A 21,047-nucleotide genomic window follows, 5' to 3' on the forward strand; every position below is an offset into this window, starting at 1 on the left:
TATATTGGATAATATTCAAGGGACAATACTTACTAATATAACCAGTACACATACATGCAGATTGGTCACTGTCAAGGTTTTCCTTTTTAATTCCCAAAAATATCAGTGCCCAGCGACTAAACCATGATAAAGGTTTTCATTTTTCAACCCGCCTCACATTCAGCTACAGGCAATGTGAGTTCCTTCAGTCAGTCTGTAGGATTATGATCATTTGAAATAATTCAAAATATATTGTATGACCACAATTTACTGAACAGATTATGAGACAAAAATCATTTAATCTGACTGCCCATCACTGTAGAGCACTTCTATCGTACATACACAGTATTTTCTGCAAGTCAGCTCTGTAATTCTGTTGCGCTTCTTTAAGTTAGCGCTGCATATCTATTGCCGTCTGAGATTATAATAAAGTCATGACTAAAAGTCTGTTCAACTGCCACATCATGCCTTTGCTGCTGTTTTTTTTAATATCCCACAATCTTAAGTTTCACACCATAAATGGTAAATGGCTTCCAGTGGTGGAAAGTAACTAAGTACATATAATCAAATTACTGTTTTTAGGTAATTTACTTGAGTATTTCCATTTTCTGCTTTTATTTTACTCCACTACATGTTGGAAGCCAGTATTATAATTTTTACTTCACTGCATTTATCTGATACTTTTAATACTTTGCAGATTGGGATTATTGATACAAAACATAACCAGTAAAAACATTATGATATTTTATAATAAGATAGAATTCACAAGCTTCCTGTCAGTACATATAGCATTAAAACATGAGCCCTGCCTTCACCAGTTGCAACATTGAAGAGATGAGCACATTGATGCATCAATGACTACAAACCAAAATATAATATATATCATTCTGAAATGACCCATTCAGCATAATAAGTACTTTTACTCTTGGTATTGTAAGTATATTTGATGCTGGTGCTCGTGCTTTTACTGCAGTAAACCTAAAGGACCTTCACTTATATTAGAGCAGGCATGTCTTAAGTCTAGCCCAGGGGCCAATCGATGCCCACAGACCAATTTTAAGCGGCTCAAAGCTTGTTGTTCAATATATACTGTATGTGGCCCACCACAAATGTTGTTCAAGCAAGCAAGATTGCTTTGCTTTATTTTTCTGTTCACCCCACGATGTCAGGGACAAGGTATTTGCCACAGCAATGAAGGCAGTTGGGAGAAATCTTCCTTGCTGTCCTCTTGTTGTCTCACAGTTTTATAAGTTTTATATCTCACCGGCTGCTGGCTCTTTGGAGGGAAACAGCTTGTTGTCCAGGGTCATGCTGATGTCACAGAAGACCTCCTCCTCGTCTCGGTCAGCATCCAACTGGAAGGAGAGGGAAAAAAAGAAAATCATCTTAGATGCTCTGTTCATTTACTCAAATTTTTATTAATTAGCTTCCTGACCTTTTATTTATTTATTTATTTTTGCTTGAGAGCTTAACAGAAATGACAGATGCAAGGCGTACACTGAAGTCACGACCTGACTGACATCACAAACACAATGGACACACTCAGTTCATTAAGCCGCCGTGACATCCAGAATGAAACTCATCAAAAGATCAAACATAAGAAACGAGACGCGACCCTGGGAGCTTCACACTCGGGGTCATTTTGTATTCATCACACACCGGAAGGATGCTTTAATAACGCTAGATAAATTAGCCTCCCCTCTGTGTCAGTCGGTGCCTTTCAGATTATTCGGAGGCGGGCTGTCTTCCATTGCACGTACAGTACTCCCAAATTGACCGTGAAGAATTGGGTTTGTGAGTGAGCTAGAAGCTGATCGAAGCAGACTTCTCCTCTTCCCTAATCTGCTCTTTGGCCGTCCCTCTGCTCTCATCAGGGACGATGACAAGGAGCTGACAGGCGACCTTGTGCGTACAAAAAAACTGGTATAAATAAACAGGCTGAACATAATTGCTCTGTTTGCCGCTGCCTGCAGGTGTGTGATTCTCAGGAGGGCTTCTTACTTGCCATGTTAACTAAACAAAGAAATGAATGAATGTCAGCTGTGGGTGGAGGTCAAATGACGAAATGTAAGATAAGGATACCCCACCACCAAGCTTCCTCCTGGGGTTTCCATGGTAACAAACCTAAAAAAAAAAGGAGCCCTGGTGACTGCTGTGTGGAAGAGTCCCCTGAGCCCCTGAGTCCACCTGCATTCCTCTGGAGAGCGAGGCATTCAAAAACCCATTAGAGCTGTGGATGTGTCTGGCATCATGAGCAGAGAAAAATGACCGCTGTCACACTGCAGCGTCTTTTATAACCAAAATCTTTTTCCTACTTTAACAGAGAGGCTCCGGATAATCCATTTATATTTACAAGAAGCTGTCTGAGACTCTTCAGAGAAAGTGTCACTTTTCAAGGACAGATTAGAAGCTTTGACTTTTTGGAGAAAAGGCTGATGATTTAATGTCATCACAGAGGCTCTTCAGACGGCAGGCGAGGGATGGGAACTTTCAGTGCAGCAGAACAGAGTGTTTATATTAGCAAGCAAAGTGCACCTGTGTCCATTTATTAGACTGATAATCAAAACTAATGCTTCATCCACACTGAGCTGGCTAAATCTGAAAATGTCGACTCCACCCTAGAGTTTTCGGGTTGTCCTTTTTGTTTTCTAAAACAGCCTCTTGTTATGTGGTATGGGTACATGAACACTACCAAAGACAGAAAAGCTCTTATTATTTTGTTCATAATGCCTAATACCTAGGCATGTTGTCCAAACTCTAACTTTAACTTTTGAGTGCTCACAAAGAGACGAAGAGGTGATGAAAAGTTGTCCTGCGAGACAGCTTGTGACACCATCTGATCAGGAATATAAAACAAAAGCTCAGTTTTCCTAAATACCCCAAACAGGAGGCTGGTATTTTCAGATTCATCCACTCTGGAGACCATTTCTGATACACTTAGTATTTGATTGTCAAAAGCTGGCTTAGTGTAGACAGCAGTGGTGACCCCAGGAATGGAAAAGCTTTGGGTGGCACACTAAAACCAAAAGCCTTGACTGAATTTGAGAAATCAGTTGTTTAAGTTTACAGGCTAGTTAAAACTTTGCCAGCATGGAGAGCTAAGGAATCGCATACTGATACTTTATTGTCTTACAATTGTTGTTACTGATTATCTGATGTGCATACATTAATTCCTGTAGAGTTAACATTTTGAGTTTCTCAACAATCCTATTTTAATGTGTTATATATCTGTATATGCAAGGCCTTTAGTTGTTTGTTGAATTGGTTGGTTGTCATTTTCCTTAAAAAGACAAATATACAGCTTTAATTTGATTGAGTATATTGACTGTATGGAACAACACAGGAGCAAGCCTTCTCAAGTTTAAAGGAGACTGGGTATCCACAGAACCATTTTCATTCACATATCTTGTGGTGAAAGTTCAAGAGATCCCTTTAAAAACAGCCATGCCAGTTGTTCCCTCGCCAGAAATTAGTCTAAGTTTGGAAGGTTAGCACCACTGGATGTCTTCAGTTGTCTTGTTTCACAACATACAACTATCTTTACGCTAGTTTGAAAAATGTCATATCTGCCTTCAATTATTTTTGCCTTGGACAGAAGGAAGCAATTTTATCAGGGAGTCCATGACCATGATGTTTGCCCATGCCTGACAGCAATGGGCAAACATGTCTTCAGCTGTTAATAGTCAATACTATAATCAGTGGGTGCAACCCCACAGAGGACAGTGGGACATGCTTTTAACAAAAAATGTCTCATGCAAAGAATTACTTTACCGTCATGTACTGAGTATGTACAGTACAGAGCACAAAAATCTTGTTATGAAGTCTGAGGCGAGGTAAAAGCCCTCATCCTCCACCTCAAAGGTCTCAGAGCTGAAGTAGATTAAAGGAAGCAGATGAAGCTGTGAGACAGCTTAAAGCAGCCGCTCCTTTTAAACTTTGCAACTCTTTTTTTTAGGAAGAGGTTTGGTGCATTCAGTCTTTTCTGTTTGATCATCTGAATCAGTTCATGCAAGGTTCCTCAAGAGTTTGAACTAAAAAAAACTACCTTCCTTAGTACTACCTTAAAACTACCTTCACGACAATACAAGTTTTGTCGATGTTACGTAAAGCTCAATGTTGTCGCTCTGTGAAGAGGACCAAAGAAGAGGACAAACAGTAAAAAGATAGACATAAAAGAACCTATTTCAAGTTATTCAGTCTTCTTTTCAAAATGAGATACCGTCATGCCTTTCATAAACAAGATGGTTGTTCATATTGATTTGTTATGCCGGTATCTCATTTATATTCCAGGGATAATGAACGAATACCTTGTAACCTTCCCCGGAGAGATAAGTCTCCCAGAAAGATGGAGTGAGGTGTCTTTTGTTTGTTTATATCTGCGTGGTATCTAGCAGCATGTGGGAAGAAAGCTGGAGCTCAACTCACTCAATACGTCATTAGATTGGTCCCTTTACCTAGACTGACAGGACAAATGATTATCGGTCCTTTTCTGCAATTTCATTGTGGAGAAAAAAAAGTAGACCCTCATTTGTACATCATCGTCACTTTTTCACACAAAAATCTAAATGTCACAAAGCCCCAACTTTGTCGATGGCTCAAAAATAAAAACACTGCCAAAACTTTCTCACAATGACAGAAATAGGACGAGATAATTCAGTGAAAAGTTGAGTCTTGTAGACGTATATCGACTATTCAGTCATTCCAATTCAGGCGGCGGCGATGTGGGGTAATGAGTCACTGCGATTGTTCCTTTATAAACTTATGACTTCCTTTATTGGACCTGACATTTAAATTGAAAAGATTGCTTTCACACAAAAGCCTTTTGCTGAGCGAAAGCAATTAAGCCTCTGAGGTTATTGCATTCATTAGAAACTATTGAGTCCTAATTACTGAAGAGCAGAAGGAACTCATCCTATCAGAAGTTAATGTAATCTTTATAATCTGTGCTCACATATACTGTACTGTTACAGGACAGTTAGCTGCTGTTAAGACATCAAAGCAATATGATTAGAAGTGAAAGAAAGTTTCTGTACTGTATTGATATGCATGTCTTTCTGAGAGAAAAGCTGAAAATGTATGTAGCTCTGAACATCACTTACTATCAGCAATTTTCAACCAGCTTTGTATCAAAACAACGTGGACAGTATGTGTAAAAGAACTGTGCTAAACTTCCTCCCATCTAACCAGTGCCTAGATATCTGATCTTGCCCCCAGGCGAAACTCCACTGGACAACATAATTTACATCGTCTAGTGGAGTTTAACTGGCTCCCTGGCTGTTGCTCGAACTGCAGGCTGTACTTCTGCATTTTGGTATTGCCTGCCACCCATGCTGCCACCGTGGAAATAAAGAGTATACTGTAGAAGCAGATCAAGTGACAGACCTGCCCCCCTTCTCTCTCAAACTCGGACCGAAATCTGGTTAAACAGTAAAACTAGGCAGCGCAGTTCCAATGTTAATCAAGATTTTGTTACTGTATTTCCTATTTCTCTTGAATGTTTCTAGAAACATATTTTAGCGCCCTGTTTAGCTTTAATAGTGACAGTTTGTGAGCAGGAAGTGGGCAACATAATGTTTCCTGTTCAGTGAAAATGGAGGCTGAAAAAACGGTCAAATGGTAAAACTAGGCAGCACTGATTAAACCAAGATTCTGATACTGTGTTGCCTGTTTCTTGTCTCAAATGTTTTCAGAAACATGTTTTTGCCAACTGTTTAACTGCAAGAGATTGAGATTGTTTCTTGCCTGCCTGGAGCCATTGTTTCAGACAGACATGTTTGTATTATGTCACCCACGACTCCATGAGTGAGTATGTATTGGTCTGGTGCTGTGCTGTGCATTCTGGTAGTTATAGGTTTTCTCCCTCTTCAGCAAAAACATCCTTTTTCTCTGTTTTCTCTGGTTCTGTAGCACCAGTTTCAAAAGTATTTGCATCTTTCTACTGCATAAACATTAAAAGGCCACCTTTCCAGCCATGAAATACCCCTTTAATTGTGTCAACTCAACACCTGAGATAAAGAGTCTGTTGCAGTGTTGCTTTCTAACAATTTAAGGTCCAGTGTGTAGAATTTAGGGGCATCTATCAACAAATCAAACACTGGCTCTGGAGCCTTTCGCACTTTTGTGTTGGCCACTGTAGTTCTCCTACACACTTGGCACACAGGAGACGTTTCAGTTCTGCAATCTCACCACTAGATGCCACTTAATCCTACACACTGGACCTTTAAATCCACATTTCCCATATACCATATATGTACTGACTTTTACAGAGAGGACGCTGCAACTTGTCCATTTCTCTCCTTTATCTCCTTTTACCATCTACCACTGCAGCCCTGTCTCCTAGAAACTACATTCATATACAACTAATTCAAAACAACAAGGGCGTAGTTTTCTGCAATGCACCATCCAGTCATAGTGACTACAGCATTGCTTTTAATTGCCTTTGTCATTGACATTTAACCACAATCATAATCTTTCCCTGACCTTAACCAGAGTGTGTTTGTTGCCTTAACTGAAGACAGGAGTCTGGATGCAAACCTGATGTTCTGGTGTCAAGGTTCTGCACATTGTACGCCTGCCATCCTCAAATCCCAACCACCTCCTTTCAAAGCCTATGCGGTACGTGAATGTAGTGTTTAATTAACTGAAAGAAATGTCATCTCTGAACATAATCCAGGCAGCAAATACACTGCCACAACAGCGTAATAAGGAAGCTGCTTCGTAACATACAGACCTAATTTCTAGTAGACAGGGTTAGCCACTGAACTGTCAGTGCCCTTACATGGTGAACTGACATTATTAATCAATTAGTCAGTTGGCAGAAATAATTGGGAGCCATTTAATAACTGATTTGCAGTTTCAGTCATTGTTCAAGAAAAGAAAAAATTAAAACTTGTCTGATTCCAGCTTGTCAAATGAGAGGATTTGCTCATTTTCATAAATCATATCTTTAGGGTTTTGGTCACACAAAAGAAGACATTTGAAGACCTTAGGCTCTGCAAAGTTGTGATGGACATTTTTTGTATTTTTTGTCTTATTATATTTCATCAACTAAATGGTTAATTGAAAAAATCTGAAGGTTTGTCACTGCCAGTGATCAGTTTTTCATTTGATATTGTCAGAGCCAGAGGAAAATGTCTTTTGCTCATAATGACCAGAAATAGTATTGATACTGCTCAATCATTCATCCAGACAGATGCTACCACTCTCATTACAAAGAACAGATGGACAAATCCAATATCAATTATAAGTGGACAGAAAATGAACAAAGAATTGACACAAAAGACGTCAGGGGAGGATTTATGACTAATAGTCCATTAAACAGGCATGTGGTTTTATCCTTTAATGAGCCACAGTGTTAATCTGTCCTCTGTTCAAGATTTATCATCAGTAACAGCACCTCCACATCTCACAGAGGCTTATGTAGAATTGAGGAATTGCTTGGAGGATTTGTGCTGGTGGTAAGAATCTGACTGTAGCTGTGTCATGTGGATAAATATCATATTTCATAGTCTGATTGGAAAGTTTTATCTTCTGCCTGTTTCTTCAGTTTTTGAACTTATGTCAGACAGAATAAACTAGGATAATTAAGATAAAAGGAACATGAGAACATTTCAAGGGTCTTTTCATCTCGTAAACACACGTAACACAATGCACTCTCGTTCTATAAGTCCAATGTGCAATAAAACATCTTGTTCAGAAGCTCAAGGATGAGACACACTTCTTACAGTGTCGTTAGAAATAAAGCAAACCCTCTCATCATGCCCTCCTACACACATCTACTGTGAATATAAACATAGATACTTTTTCCCTGCAAAGCTCTTTTTTGTTAAAGAAAAAGAACTGCACAAGTGTTCAGCACGGACATCATTTGTCATGAATTCTTATTCGTACCTATGCAAATTTTTTTAAAGAGCGCTGCAGACTGAGCCAACCTTTGTTTTCTGGTGTCAGCTCTGTTTGATGGCAAGGGCAATTTGACGAGCAGGGAGTAACGGGAAGTGACGCTGTCTGCATCGATGCTGCGGCACCACAAAGAGAGTAGCAACAGCAATTCACAGGAGGGTGATCCATCGATAAGCTCTCAAAATGTTCAAATCACTGGAGTGAGGACTGCAGAGTTCTTTCATTCACAGGTAGCAGGAGAGGAAATTGGTCATACCCAAGGTGTTTTTACAAAGAAACCACACATCAAATTGCACAGGGACATTATACCTGTAAGGGATCTTGGTTTGTTTTAACAGGGTTTCAATTTTATTCTTAAGTCAGCTGATGTAAGAGTTACAGCTCAGTGCTGGTAAGTTCTGATATCTGAATGTGTCAGTTGACCATAAACTACAGTACAGAACAAACATGTATATCTTCTAAACCAACAAAGGTAAGTCAATGAATGGACCAGTAACTGTACATTTACAGCACACTGTAATTACATTAGAGGTATTAGCTGACATCCTCATTCAGACCAACCTCATTACTCCTGAATGACTCTTAAATGAGTGACCTAAAGGGCTGGCACCTTGACATGCCACAGGTAGAAGGAAAGAGGTAGAAACTGTGGCTACAATAGTTTAAAACCTCTAAAAACTTGGTATTTCTCTTTGAAATTAACTAAACACACAACAGTCTAGTAAACTGATTATCTTGCAATTTTGGACCGTTCCTCTTAGGGCCCTGACACCAAGCCAACTGTTGGTGGTTGGTCAATGTAATGCCATCAATAAGCATCTGTTGCCCTGTTGTTGTTGTTTTAAGATATTTTTTGGGGTATTTTGCCTTTAATCAATAGGACAGTCAAGCGTGAAAGGGGAAGAGAGAGAAGGAGTGACATGCAGCAAAGGGCTACAGGTGAACCCGGGCCACTGCGGCGACAGCCTTGTATATGGGGCGCCTGCTCTATCCACTAAACCACCAACACCCTGTTGCCCTGGTTTTTGAAGTGTATGCCACACTGTTGGCAATGGTTGGCCATTGTTGACTTTTTCTCGGCCAATTCAGCACCCTGAATTGGCGTAAGAGATGGTAGAGCCCAATGGTGAATGAAATTCCTCTAACTGGCAGTCCAGCTCAGTGCATGAAAAGAGAATTGGAAGTAAGGAAAATAAACAAACAGCTTAAGTAAAACAAACTAGTTATATTAGGTTAGATTCTTTTTTAGCCATTAAGCTCTTTAGCAGAAATGGATCATAATTGCTTATGTGGTGCTATGTTCACACCTGGCGCGAATAAAACAATTTGCGCGAGTAAATTACATGCAAAGTCAATGTAAAGATGTGATTAGACATGATTTCCTGCCAGGCGGCGCCATGGACACAATGGGAATGACGCAAAATACACAAATGAAGCAGAGCAGATGAAGTGAGTAGCGTGATTTTGTGTCACATGCTTATTCATGAGAGTTGAAAAATCTGAACTTCAGCGACCACTTTGCGCCATAGCCTATCAGCACTGAGATCGTCTGGGGGGGATGACGCTGAGGATATACTGGTGGAACTTTATTCACTGAATTCAGCGATTTCACACGCGTCAACACAAAATATTCTAGCTTTCAAACTCAGTGAGTAACACAACGTGGAAATTTGTATTGCATTTGGTGTGAACACAACATAAGTGTTTGCTGGTGCATGGTAAATATCCTTTGGTCTTTCAACACCAGGTTGAGTTGTTAATGTGCTGACTGGCCAACTAGCGTCTTTAATCCATCTTGCCCGTCTTTTGGTTTCCCTTTTTAACTGATGGATACAGACAATTGCAGCCTGCTGCAATGGAAAGTTATTTCCTCTCATGCAGGCGCAGAACATATGTGCAAGTTGGCTGTTGGTTGTAGTCTTAGCGTTGTGTTCAGCTGCAACTTTCTGGCTGAGACACAGGCAACGTGAGGTAACGCAGCAGTTGGCCTTCGTTGCCACTAGTTCTTTGATGTCGGTGTGGTTTGTCTGGACCTTTACAAAGCAAGACACGTGGAGACAACATCCCGGGATCTGGGACATCTTTCTTGCTATTTTCTGACATTTTACAGACAAAACTATTAATTGATTAATCAAGAAAATAATAACAATCAGTTATTGAAGAGAATACTTGCTAGTTGCGGAAGAACTTAAAATTGGCAAAACTGTGATTTAAATCAGAAACTGAACCAGAACATATGCTGCATCTGGCCCATTCCCTGCTGGTAGAGGCTCTTGGAAACCTTAACAGATAAGGTGTACAGAATAGATGGATGGAAGAATAGAATGGAAGAAGTATATACAGATGAGATTCATGAACTGTGTGAGCTGTGCAGAAACAAGTAAGCAAAGGGAAAGAAGGACCCCGACAAGAATGTAATAAGCAGAATATAAAAAGACGACATTTCAAAAGAAATTGGAATAGATATCTCACAGGAGGAAAGGCACATTTTTCCAATAAAAGATTTAATTCCAATGTGTCTGGAGTCCCAGAATCATTAAGTACATATTCACTTTTACTGTAACGGCATCAACCGCAGAGAGCTACAAAGAGGGGACGAGCGCTGACACATAAACTGCAGGCTCTGACTTCTGGAGGGCGTCTGATTAAATTTTCATTTCATTTCTTTTTAACGTTAATGTGAGATTCGCTGGAGATTACTCACACATTTTCAGATGCCCCGAGTAAACAGTCTGAAAGCATGCAAACAAAATCTTTTTCTCACAGTAGAGGAGCTGCTCAGTATTCCCTCTGCTGCGAGGGAGATGACGCTGCACTGAGACTCAGACAGATCAATAAGACTGAAGAGTGGGCAGCCGCCTCCTGTTGGCTGCAGGAGCAAATCGCTCTATTAGCACCTGCCTCACACATACCAAGGGTAACTCGATGCTCCTCTGCACCAGACCACACAATCTAATGAAGATCCCAGTGGTCTCCAATTAACACAATCCCAGCAGCAACAGTCTGTGCTTTACCTCACAAAACAATCAGGAGCCAAACAGAAACAGTTTGGAAACCTCCTCCACTTTCTGTTTGTTAGGAATGAGGCTGAATTTGGTTATGTCAACATGATTACTGGGCATACGTTTGTACGGTAAGTGTGCAACCAAACAAACAACTCTATATTAAGATGGAATGTTGATTCTGAACGACTCTACAAAACTGATGTTTTTTACAGGTTCATTTTGGGGGAGATTTCCACCTTTTGACAGCTGATTACCGACAGACAGAAAGGCAACCAGGGGAAAAACAGAGGGGTATAATACGCAACAAGGGCCTCAGGTCAGAACTGAATCAGGGAGGTTGCAGTTATATCATGTGTCTTCACCTCTAGGCTACCATCACTCTTTCCCATATTCGTGTCTTATGTTTGGTGTTACAGTGTCAGATCTTCATATTAAGTGTCGCAAAAGTTCCAAGTAATGAGGTAAACAAATGTCAAATAATCCCTGCAAGCAGAAACCTCTGGCCTCAGACTGCTCTGAGTTCTCTGTTTCCAACTACTTCTACTTTCGGAACAAGCTGCTAATTTCTTTCTATGTTCATCTGCTCCAGGCATGCTATGAAGCTAAGAAGCTTTAATTTGGGAATTTTCACGGTAAAAAGTTCTGCTATGCTCTGCTACAATCACAATGCAGAGACACTGAGATGCAGAAGACCTGGAAACTTTGATCAAGCAGACTGGACTTTTTCAGCAGGGGGGCTATAAAGAGACAGATGCTAAAACAGCATGTCAGAGTGAGGTTAAATACAATACAACATTAAAGCATGTAAACATTCTGGTCAGGGAAATAATGGGGTTACGTTCCGAAAAGGTGAATAATAAGTTTAAAATAACAATGATGCCATGATGCTCAAAAGTACCATTCATGTCAACATCCAAGTCATAATTACGACATATTTTTCTTAAAGCTCCAATATATCTGATTTTGCTCTGAATGTGTTTGAAAAAAGCAAATGAATATGGAGTTCTTTATGGATCACGCACAGTATTGTTTACACACACTCTACGATCGCTAATGTTACTCATTCACAGGTCAAGTAACACTCCATCTGTTTACAAATAATTTAGGTAGGTAATTTTATTGACGTAGGCTGTGTTTTTTAATGGCCTGAGGTCTTTTAACATCATGCCAGAGGACTACAGTTGAAAATTAGCCTTTGGCTAACACTGGCACATTTACAGCAATGTTCATTAATGTGCACTGTCCTCTAAATAAAAAAAAATAAAAAAAAATGAATAAATAAAAAAGTGTTGCTAACATTTGTGTTACTTGTTCTAGTGTGTTAGTGTTGACCATGAGACTGGCAGCCATCCAGTAGCATGAACACTTTAACATCCCACTGCTTCTTTCCACCCAACATGACATGATGATGGTATAGCTGTTCATATGTGCCAGGAAGTTCGGTCCCTGGCACAAAAGCTGGACTTGATGAACGCAGCTCTACACCCTTACTTCCTGTCATTACTTTCTGTGTTGGCACTGAAGGTTGCTCTTACATGCTGCACTGCAGAGTCATTTAGAGCAAATTTCTAGAGATAATGGGCTGCTTCAGGAAAATAAACATGCATGTGCACGTATGTTATCACTTCTTTTATCTTTCTCTTTAATGCGAACACACACGGACATATTCTACTCAACTCACCGTCACAATAAGGCCCCTCTCCTGGAAGTATTTGACCAGAGGAATGGTGTTTTGTTTGAAGTTGGTCAGGCGGCGGTCGATGGCCTTGGGGTTGTCGTCAGGTCGTCCCTGCTGCTCGGCTCGCTTCTGCAGCCTCTCCTTCAAACGGTGGTTGGTGCAGGCCAGGAACACCACCAGGTCGGGAGTGCAGATCTACCGGGAGAGGTAAAGAAGCGTGAAACATCACAGCCAAACCTTCATTCATATGCGATGTTCACGATCTGACCCTGAGGAAGCTCTGACTGAGATGCAAATGGGGAAACCGAAGATCAAGTTGGGGTCAGTCTCCTTTTTGAAATTCAATGCAGACAGATCAAAATATCAAAAATGCAATTCACACCAGAATAAAGACCTCATTCTCAGTAAGGTCTAAAGAGACTACATTTTTTTTTCTTTGACAGCAGTTTTTGAAATTTGAAGTGTCCACCACCTGAATTTCACAGGATTTAATCAGCGCCATTAAGATTTAAGAATGTAGCCTTGAAAACAGACTGCAGCTGCTCCACTGTTCATGCAGTTATATTACAGGAGGGATTATGAGTCAACAGGATAATACTGTACTTTCTCAACATAATTACCAGGTGCACAGATTTTGTTTTAACAAAAAAGATTGAGATTGTAAAGAAGGAAGGAAACACAGGAAAAGTTCTTTTTGGTGACGTGTGTAACAGCAAATGACATTATAGGTGTGATCACACATGTAGCCTTTTCCGTAACTGTGATGGCAGTTTTCTATTTAGAGATCCGACGTGAAGAGGAGCCTGTTATTAGGTCCAATTCGGCAGCTTGAGACATAAAATTCCCTCTTACCATCAGCATGTGTAAATTTAAAGCTGTGGTTACACAATAGTCTTTGTTTGTTCGTGTGTTGCTTTGTTGCTACCACAACCATAAAACTGTAACTGATGATTTGTGATTACATAATGATTACATAAGTTATTATTGGGTGTTTTTTGCATTGTATTTTACTTCCTGTTCTGCTGCACAGATTTAATTTTAAAAGCTTGTTCTGAAATAACACATACCAATGTTTAAAGCTGAATGGTTTTATTTATTTATTTATTTATCGGTACTTGGAGTCACATAAACACAACATAGATGTATCAGCTAAGTATAATGATTTGTCAAACCTGTTTGCTGTATGTACTAATTTTCAGCAGATAGAATGCAGCATTATCATTCATTTGGGGTCATGTTTCAAGCCACCTGCTGTATTTTATGGTCCTGTACTTCTGTCTTGGTCTCCACCAACTGGGGGAAATATCTGGTTCTTTAGCTGCTAAATGCTCGATTGTGTTCATGAGCTACTCGCTAACTATGGCTGTCTGCTGTTTGGTGCTGAGATAATAGTGTACAGTGTTTTTTTTTTGGGTCTTCTTTTAACTTAAATTACCTGCCTTTTAACAGTGAAGACAATGAAAGCAGTGAGACTTAAACCAAACAGCAGTTGTGGGCCGTAAAACTAAAACGATGATCTGGATGAAGCTGGAACGATCCATGAGGCTGCAGAGTTAGGTGATAATTATTGGTGGCTTTATCACTACAAGTGCCTCTCTTCACCCTACACATAGTAATCTGACCCATTGTTAACTAAGAATATTGATAAGTGCAGCTTTAATTCATTTTTTAAAATAAAATACACAATCAAGCATATTTTCTTTCTATACCAAATCTTGCTAGAAAAGCTTGATTACACAATGTGACTTGAGAAAGCTTTATATATTCACTTCAGTGATGTATGAGAGACTACGAAATCTCTATAAAAATGCTCATGTGTAGGGACTGTACACTCTTAGAAATAAGGGTTCCAAAAGGGTTGTTCCTTAGGGGCTGAAGCTCTACCCAGAACCATTTGCTTTTGAAGAAACCCTTTCTTCAAAAAAGGGTTTCTTCATGGATTCATAGTCAGACTAAAGCACAGACCAAAGATTGGTGATGGGACAAAACCGTTTTAGAACATTGCAGAGAAAATTTGTAGCGGTGTGACTGTGAACTGGCCGGTCTGAGCTCGGCTCAAGCCGGCTGATGGTGTCACCTGCAACTCAGCTGGTCAAATTGCTGGTGGCTGGTTTTAGAACATAAAGCACATCACCTGTTTCAACAACCAATTGGCTTGTAGTGAAGTCAAGTCATTTTGACTCGACCAGTGGAAAATGATTCACTTGCTGCGGCAGGTGCTTGGAAATCAGAACAGAGGTACAGAGAGTTGTTGCATAGAGATGGTACACAGTCTCATCTAGTTGGATTGGTGTGAACCTGCAGGTTTTTAGAATGTAACAGAAAAGCACATTGCAAATAGCTGTATGTTTCAACTCGTCTCATTGTGAATCTTTGGTCTGAACTGGGCTTAAAGGTTCCAATAAGAACTTGTTTATTTTAAAGAATCATTATTTTGCCTTCAACAGGCGGACTCTTCCTGTTAACATGGTAAACACAACGCCATTTGAATGAGTTAGAGTTCTTCAAGTGTACTCCGTAAGCCTAAAGGCCTTTGCACACTGAGTTGTTTTTTTATCTGAATATGTAAACAACTCAGTGTGCAAAGGCCTTAAGGGTTTCATTAAAGACCATTTTCATCCAAGAAAGAGTTCTTCTTGGATTACTGAAAGCATGGGTGTGTTTTGAGCCCTTGGGTGGGTTTTGGATGAAACCTTACAATTTTAAAAGGTTTTCAGAAGAACACACAATGTGGTTTGTTGAATAATATATGGTTCTAGTTGGCACCTTTAATAATAAGAGTTTATTCATTTGTAACTTGGGAAGGATAGATTAAGAGTAATTTTAAATGCTGTGGGCCAATTCATAATCAACTTCATAGCAAAGCTTTCTGATTCAGCTCAAACTACTGCAGCAGGAGATGATGTAATAATTTCAACAAGCCTACAGTGACTGTTGCCAAGATCTGATAGCAAGCACTAGCTTTTCTAATTTAAAGGGAAAAGGTCAGGCAACAGCATAGACTGGGGCCTGAGTAATAGACATTTAATTTGTGACACGACAATGAGCTTGACCGCTTCTGTTTTACAAAGTCCAATGCACAATAACATTCCTTAGTAACCAACGAGTACGTGAAGTAAACAGGCTGACGTGTGTGCTGACTATTTTAAGATCAGAGAAGGATGCTGTTATCTAATGCAAAGCAGTATCAAAGGGAAAGAACTCGGTTTCTATGGCTCCAACCTCTTAAGGTGAGGCACCTCTAGACGGCAGAGATACTCTCCTCAACTTGACCCTGACAACGGATTCACCCTGCTCATCACCACCGGGAACTTCTCTCTATAAAAAGCATCAAGGGTGTTTTATTACTATTCATACTCTGTTGTTTGTTTTCCTGCTTTGTTAGATGAAATGCACATGTTGAACACTCCGGAGTCTGCATTTGATCTGGCACACACCCACGGCCAAAAATAGCTCAGATGGTGTTGTTTATTGAGGCACATGCCACTCCGACAACGCGACTCAGTTCTGAGTCTTGCAAATCAAAGTTTCCGTTTCCATAGTGACAACATTGGTGCCCTCTTTTTTCCCCTCAGGTTGTACTGCTAATGTGGAGCAGCCATCGGTCACCCCAGGTGTTTGTTGACGAGATATTAGATTTCTCATCATTAAAATGTCTCCAGAAATGTATTATCATCGCATCACGTAAGAGCGTCTATTTTCAGAAACAGCTTTAATGCCGGCAGTTCTGTGAGTGATGCTATCTCTCTTGCTTAAAGGCCAGAAAGCGTGTGGTATGTAGGCTTCCTCTCTAACACACACATGCGCACACACACAGAGTCCTAAAAACGGTGCATAAGCAGGCAGATGTTGACCTGATCGCCGTGCCTAACACGACAGCTAATACCCTTTTAGGGATGTTCTGCCAGATGAGATTCAAGCACTGAAATGTGGCTCCCTTTCCTGCTGCAACATCTTCTATGACGCTGAATGTAAAAGCTTCAAAAGTAAAATTCTGTCACTTAGAAAATATAGTGGATCTGACACATTCACTCTTACAGTTTATTTTGTTCAGTGGGAAGTAGCCCTGTATAAATAAGAGATAAAACATTTGGAAAACATTTTATTCTATTAACTATCTCAAACTGTTCAAACTTTAATCATAATGAACTCTTTCCCGAAATTAATCTTACAGCTACTGTATATGAAGAAGCAGCTGATGTCAGGCATCAGTCCAGTGTTTGCCTTTAGTTTATTTTGTTCTGCCTTTTTAAACATGTGGAGCTGCTGGTTATCAGTCGTCTCCATCCGTCTCCATGAACCAGAGCATTCTGGGGTCATTTCCTCTCCACCCGCCATCCATCCCCTTTTTCTCATGGAGAACAAGTCAAGACAGTTTTATTTATATAGCCCAGTATCACAGATCACAAATTTGCGTCAAGGGGCTTTACAGTCTCTACAGCACACGACACATCTATCCTTGGACCCTTGGTTCGTCTGAGGAGAAACTCCCAAAAGGAAAACCCCTCCAGACTCTTCATTTGGTCTCAGGGAGGTTTGTGTGGCATTAATTTCACTTGTCCAAACAAACAGAACTAAAGCAAACACATCATTTCTTCATAAGGACTTGGGCCTTACAGCAACCAAAGTGGCAGAAAATATGTTCACACTGTATCATTTAGCAAACCATGGAAGTATTATTTTGTAGCGGATATGTTAAAACTTCATGATTCAAGGTGTGGTTAGGTTTAGGCACAAAAACCATTTGGTTATGGTGAGGAAAAGATCATGCTTAGGCTTAAGAGACACACATATTGTGCCACAAAAGCAGCTGGAAAAGAAGGGACAGGTAGAAAACACCCAGGTTCTGGGGCTCAAACACAGCTGGGTAACACTGTAATGTAGGTTGGGTGCATCAAAAGCTGCTGGGAAACGCCACAACATGCTGCTAAAAACACCCAGGTTTGGTGCCAGGAATAAAATTGGAAAAGCTGCAAAGGGTTGTTAAAAAACAACCTGTGTTGTTGTTTATTGGTCTTGAACAGTGGTCTGCGATGATCTGCAGCTTGGCAGCTTTTTACGTGTTGTTTTTAAGTGTCACATTATCCACAATCCCCTCCAACTCCTGATGACAAAATCAGCTCATATAGTGCGCCACCTCAGAAACATTGATATGCTGTTTGCAGAAACGTGCAATGCAAACATTTTCTTCTGGCGACCGCCCGGGCCTAAGGGGCACCTGACGGGGCACCATCCCTGTATTTCTAGCGCCGTCTGCTGTAACCCTTCAACACTGCAGCTCCGGCTATATTGCATGTGTTATACCCCATAGCTCCCATGGGGTCAAGGACTGCATCCCAGCCTTCATTTACTGGCCTTGGTGTAGGGCTAGAATAATTCTTTTTTTATTATTCATTAATCCGCAGATTATCTTCTGAAATAATTGTTGGAAATGGTGAAAGCAATTTCCTAAAGCCCAAGGTGACATTTTCAGATTGCCTCTACCATAAAACCACCAGGTAAAAATGAAAATTAAAAGAAAAGAAAAAGCAGCACAAGTGAGGAGTTCAAACTCAGCAATGTTTGGCATTTTTGCTCATCAAAATAGTTGCGGCAGTTGACTAAAAACTGACCGATCACTGCAGCCCCAGTTTAGTGTCTTCACAAGAACATCTTGACATCAACACTAGGACAGCAACAGAGGGATTTCTCTCACAACCTCAATTCCAAAAAAGTTGATAGAGTAAAACATCAATAAGAACAGAATGCAATGATTTGCAAATCTTTCTTGACCTGTATTCAATTGAATACAGCACAAAGACAAGATATTTAAGGTTCAAACTGATAAAATATACAGTTATTCTGAATTTGATGCCTTCAATACGTTTCAAAAAAGTTAGAACAGTAGCAGCAAAAGACTGGAAAAGTTGCTGAATGCTAAAAAAACACCTGTTTAGATCATTTCACAGGTAAACAGGTTAATTGGTGACAGATTGAAGTATCATGAGTGGGTATAAAAGGGGCATCCTCGAAAGACTCAGCTGTTTACAAGCAAGGGTTGTCACTGTGTAAAAAATGTGTGGGCAAACAGTCCAACAGTTTAAGAACAACGTTTCCCAATGTACAACTGCAAGGAATTTAGGGATTTCACCATCTACAATCCATAACATAAACAAAAGATTCAGAGAATGCAGAAAAATCTCTGCACATAAAGAGCAAAGCTGGAAAACATTACTGAATGGCCATGACCTTTGACCCCTCAGGCTGCACTGCATAAAAAACTCACGTCTGTATAAAGGATATGAGTACATGGGCTTGGGAGAACTTTGGAAAACTATAGTCAGTAAACACAGTTTGTCGCTGTATCTACAAATACAAATTAAGACCAAACCATGCAAAGTAAAAGTCATATATATGAACAACATCCGGAAACGCCACTGACTTGTCTGGACCCAAACTCATCTGAGATGGACTGACATAAAGTAGAAAAGTGTGCTGTGGTCTGACAAGTTCATCACTGATGTTGCTTCCTCTGGGCTTAAGATGACAAGGACCATTCAGATTGTTACCTGCTCAAAGTTCAAAAGCCAGCATCTGTGATGGTATGGGGGTCTGTTAGTGCCCATGGCAACATGGCTAACTTGCACATCTGTGAAGGCACCATGAACGCTGAAATGTACAGACAGGTTTTGGGGCAACATATGCTGCCATCCAGATGATATCTTTTTCAGGAACATCCCTGCTTATTCCAGCAAGGCATTGCCAAGCCACGTTACAAAACCGTGGCTTTGTAGAACAAGAGTGTGGGTACTAGACTGGCTCACCTCCAGTCCCGACCTGACAACCACTGAAAATGTGTGGCGCATTATGAAGCGCGAAATATGACAACTGTTACTCTGGACTATTGAACTGAAGTCGTATATCAAGCAAGAAAAGGAAAGAATTACACTTTCAAAACTTTAACAAATAGTTTTCTTTGTTTCCACACATTTACTGAGTGTTCTAAGCAAAGGTGATGTAACGCAGTGCTAAACATGCCCCTAACCCAACTTCTTTGGGATATGTTGCAGTCTGAAATTCAGAATGAGTGTATATTTACGAAAAGCAATAAAGTGTATCAGTTTGAACAATGAATATCTTGTCTTTGTACTGTATTCACTTGAATATGGGTAAAAAAATAGGATCCCATTCTGTTTTTTTAAAACATTTTACAGGCATCCCAACTTGTTTTGGAATTGAGGTTGTAGCAAAAAATGTCCCTCAAAAGTTCCCAGAGCCCAAGGTGATGTGTTTAAATTGCTTGTTTTGTCCTCAATCACTTTAAACCCAAAGATATTTGATTGATTATTAAACTCCACACTGCACAGTATAGGCCTATTATTTCCACTGAACAGACAGTAAACAACTGAGTGTAATAAAAATACCGGACAGTCTTTTTTAAATGTCCCAGTGGGGCTGCTGTAGACACAGCTCAGAACTCTTCATCATTAGCAGCAGCACAACACTTGACTTGGACTCTTAACAGAGAGATGTGAAGAAGAAAGGCTGAGATGGATGGAGAGAAGCTGCTGTGATTAAAGATGAAGGGTGGAGGAGACAGATGGAGGGGGATAGTTAGCCACAAAGTCACACAGAGTCTGGAAACCTTATCTGAAGATGGGTGAAAGTTTGGATTCCTGGGAAATATGCTGGTGCTAACAATCTGACACATTTTGAGGTGATGTATATCATGAATGTGAATGTAATTTTAATGTTATAAACCTCAATATAAACCATGTGTTTACAAACAAACAAACAAAAAACATCCTTATTCAGGCTTAGAGGAGCTGCTTCGCAATCCATGAATCGAATCATTTCAGAGGGGAGTTTACGTCCCCCACGTCAACCCCACCAAGCCAGTTTTGGAGAAATTTAAAAATCTTTCCAGGTTTTAAGCCATTTTGCATGAAAGTGGTCGAGCACAAACCACTTCCTCTGCAGAGCTTCAGTCCACAGAATATCTGAAGAGACCTCTAAAGGGTTAAATCTGATTGAGTGTTTCATTGACTTTCTAAATGACTTTCAAACAGACTCTGTGCTACTTGAAGCATCATATAATTCATATTCTGGAAGGTTCAGTGCTTTACTTTGAATCCCATATTCCTCAGCACAGTGGGAGCTCCGAGTGATCCTCTGGGGACCCGCTGCATCCATTTTCATTAGTCCCCCCTTACCCCATGCTGCTGCTCTGCCCTTTACAACATCACAGCAGCCATTTATGAACTGCTCCTGTGGGACGCCACAACCGTCCTGCTCCTCTTTAAAGCTGCCCAGAGAGACCGCCTATCCCTTCATCCCCCGCTCCAGGCTTTTTACCGCCACACCTATTGACTACAGAGGTGTCAGTTTATCTATTCAGCCCTGTCAATCTACCTGTGTGTGTCTAAATCAAGTACACACATCTATCAATTTTGGCAATTGATCAGTCATACAAAGAACAAGAAGTTTATCATGGAAAAATACCA

General features: G+C 40.3%; 1 protein-coding gene across 1 annotated transcript in view; it reads right to left on the reverse strand.

Moving 5' to 3' along the window:
* ak5 (adenylate kinase 5) overlaps positions 1-21,047 on the reverse strand; it is a 100,891-nt gene that overhangs the window by 55,315 nt on the left and 24,529 nt on the right. The window contains exons 6-7 of the mRNA XM_050033785.1: positions 12,568-12,759; positions 1,244-1,334 (exon numbers count right to left, since the gene is read on the reverse strand). Of these exons, the coding sequence (XP_049889742.1) occupies positions 1,244-1,334; positions 12,568-12,759 (283 nt within the window). The remainder of the gene's footprint in view (positions 1-1,243; positions 1,335-12,567; positions 12,760-21,047) is intronic.

Source organism: Epinephelus moara, chromosome 21, assembly GCF_006386435.1.
Source record: "Epinephelus moara isolate mb chromosome 21, YSFRI_EMoa_1.0, whole genome shotgun sequence".
NCBI classification, from domain to species: domain Eukaryota; kingdom Metazoa; phylum Chordata; class Actinopteri; order Perciformes; family Serranidae; genus Epinephelus; species Epinephelus moara.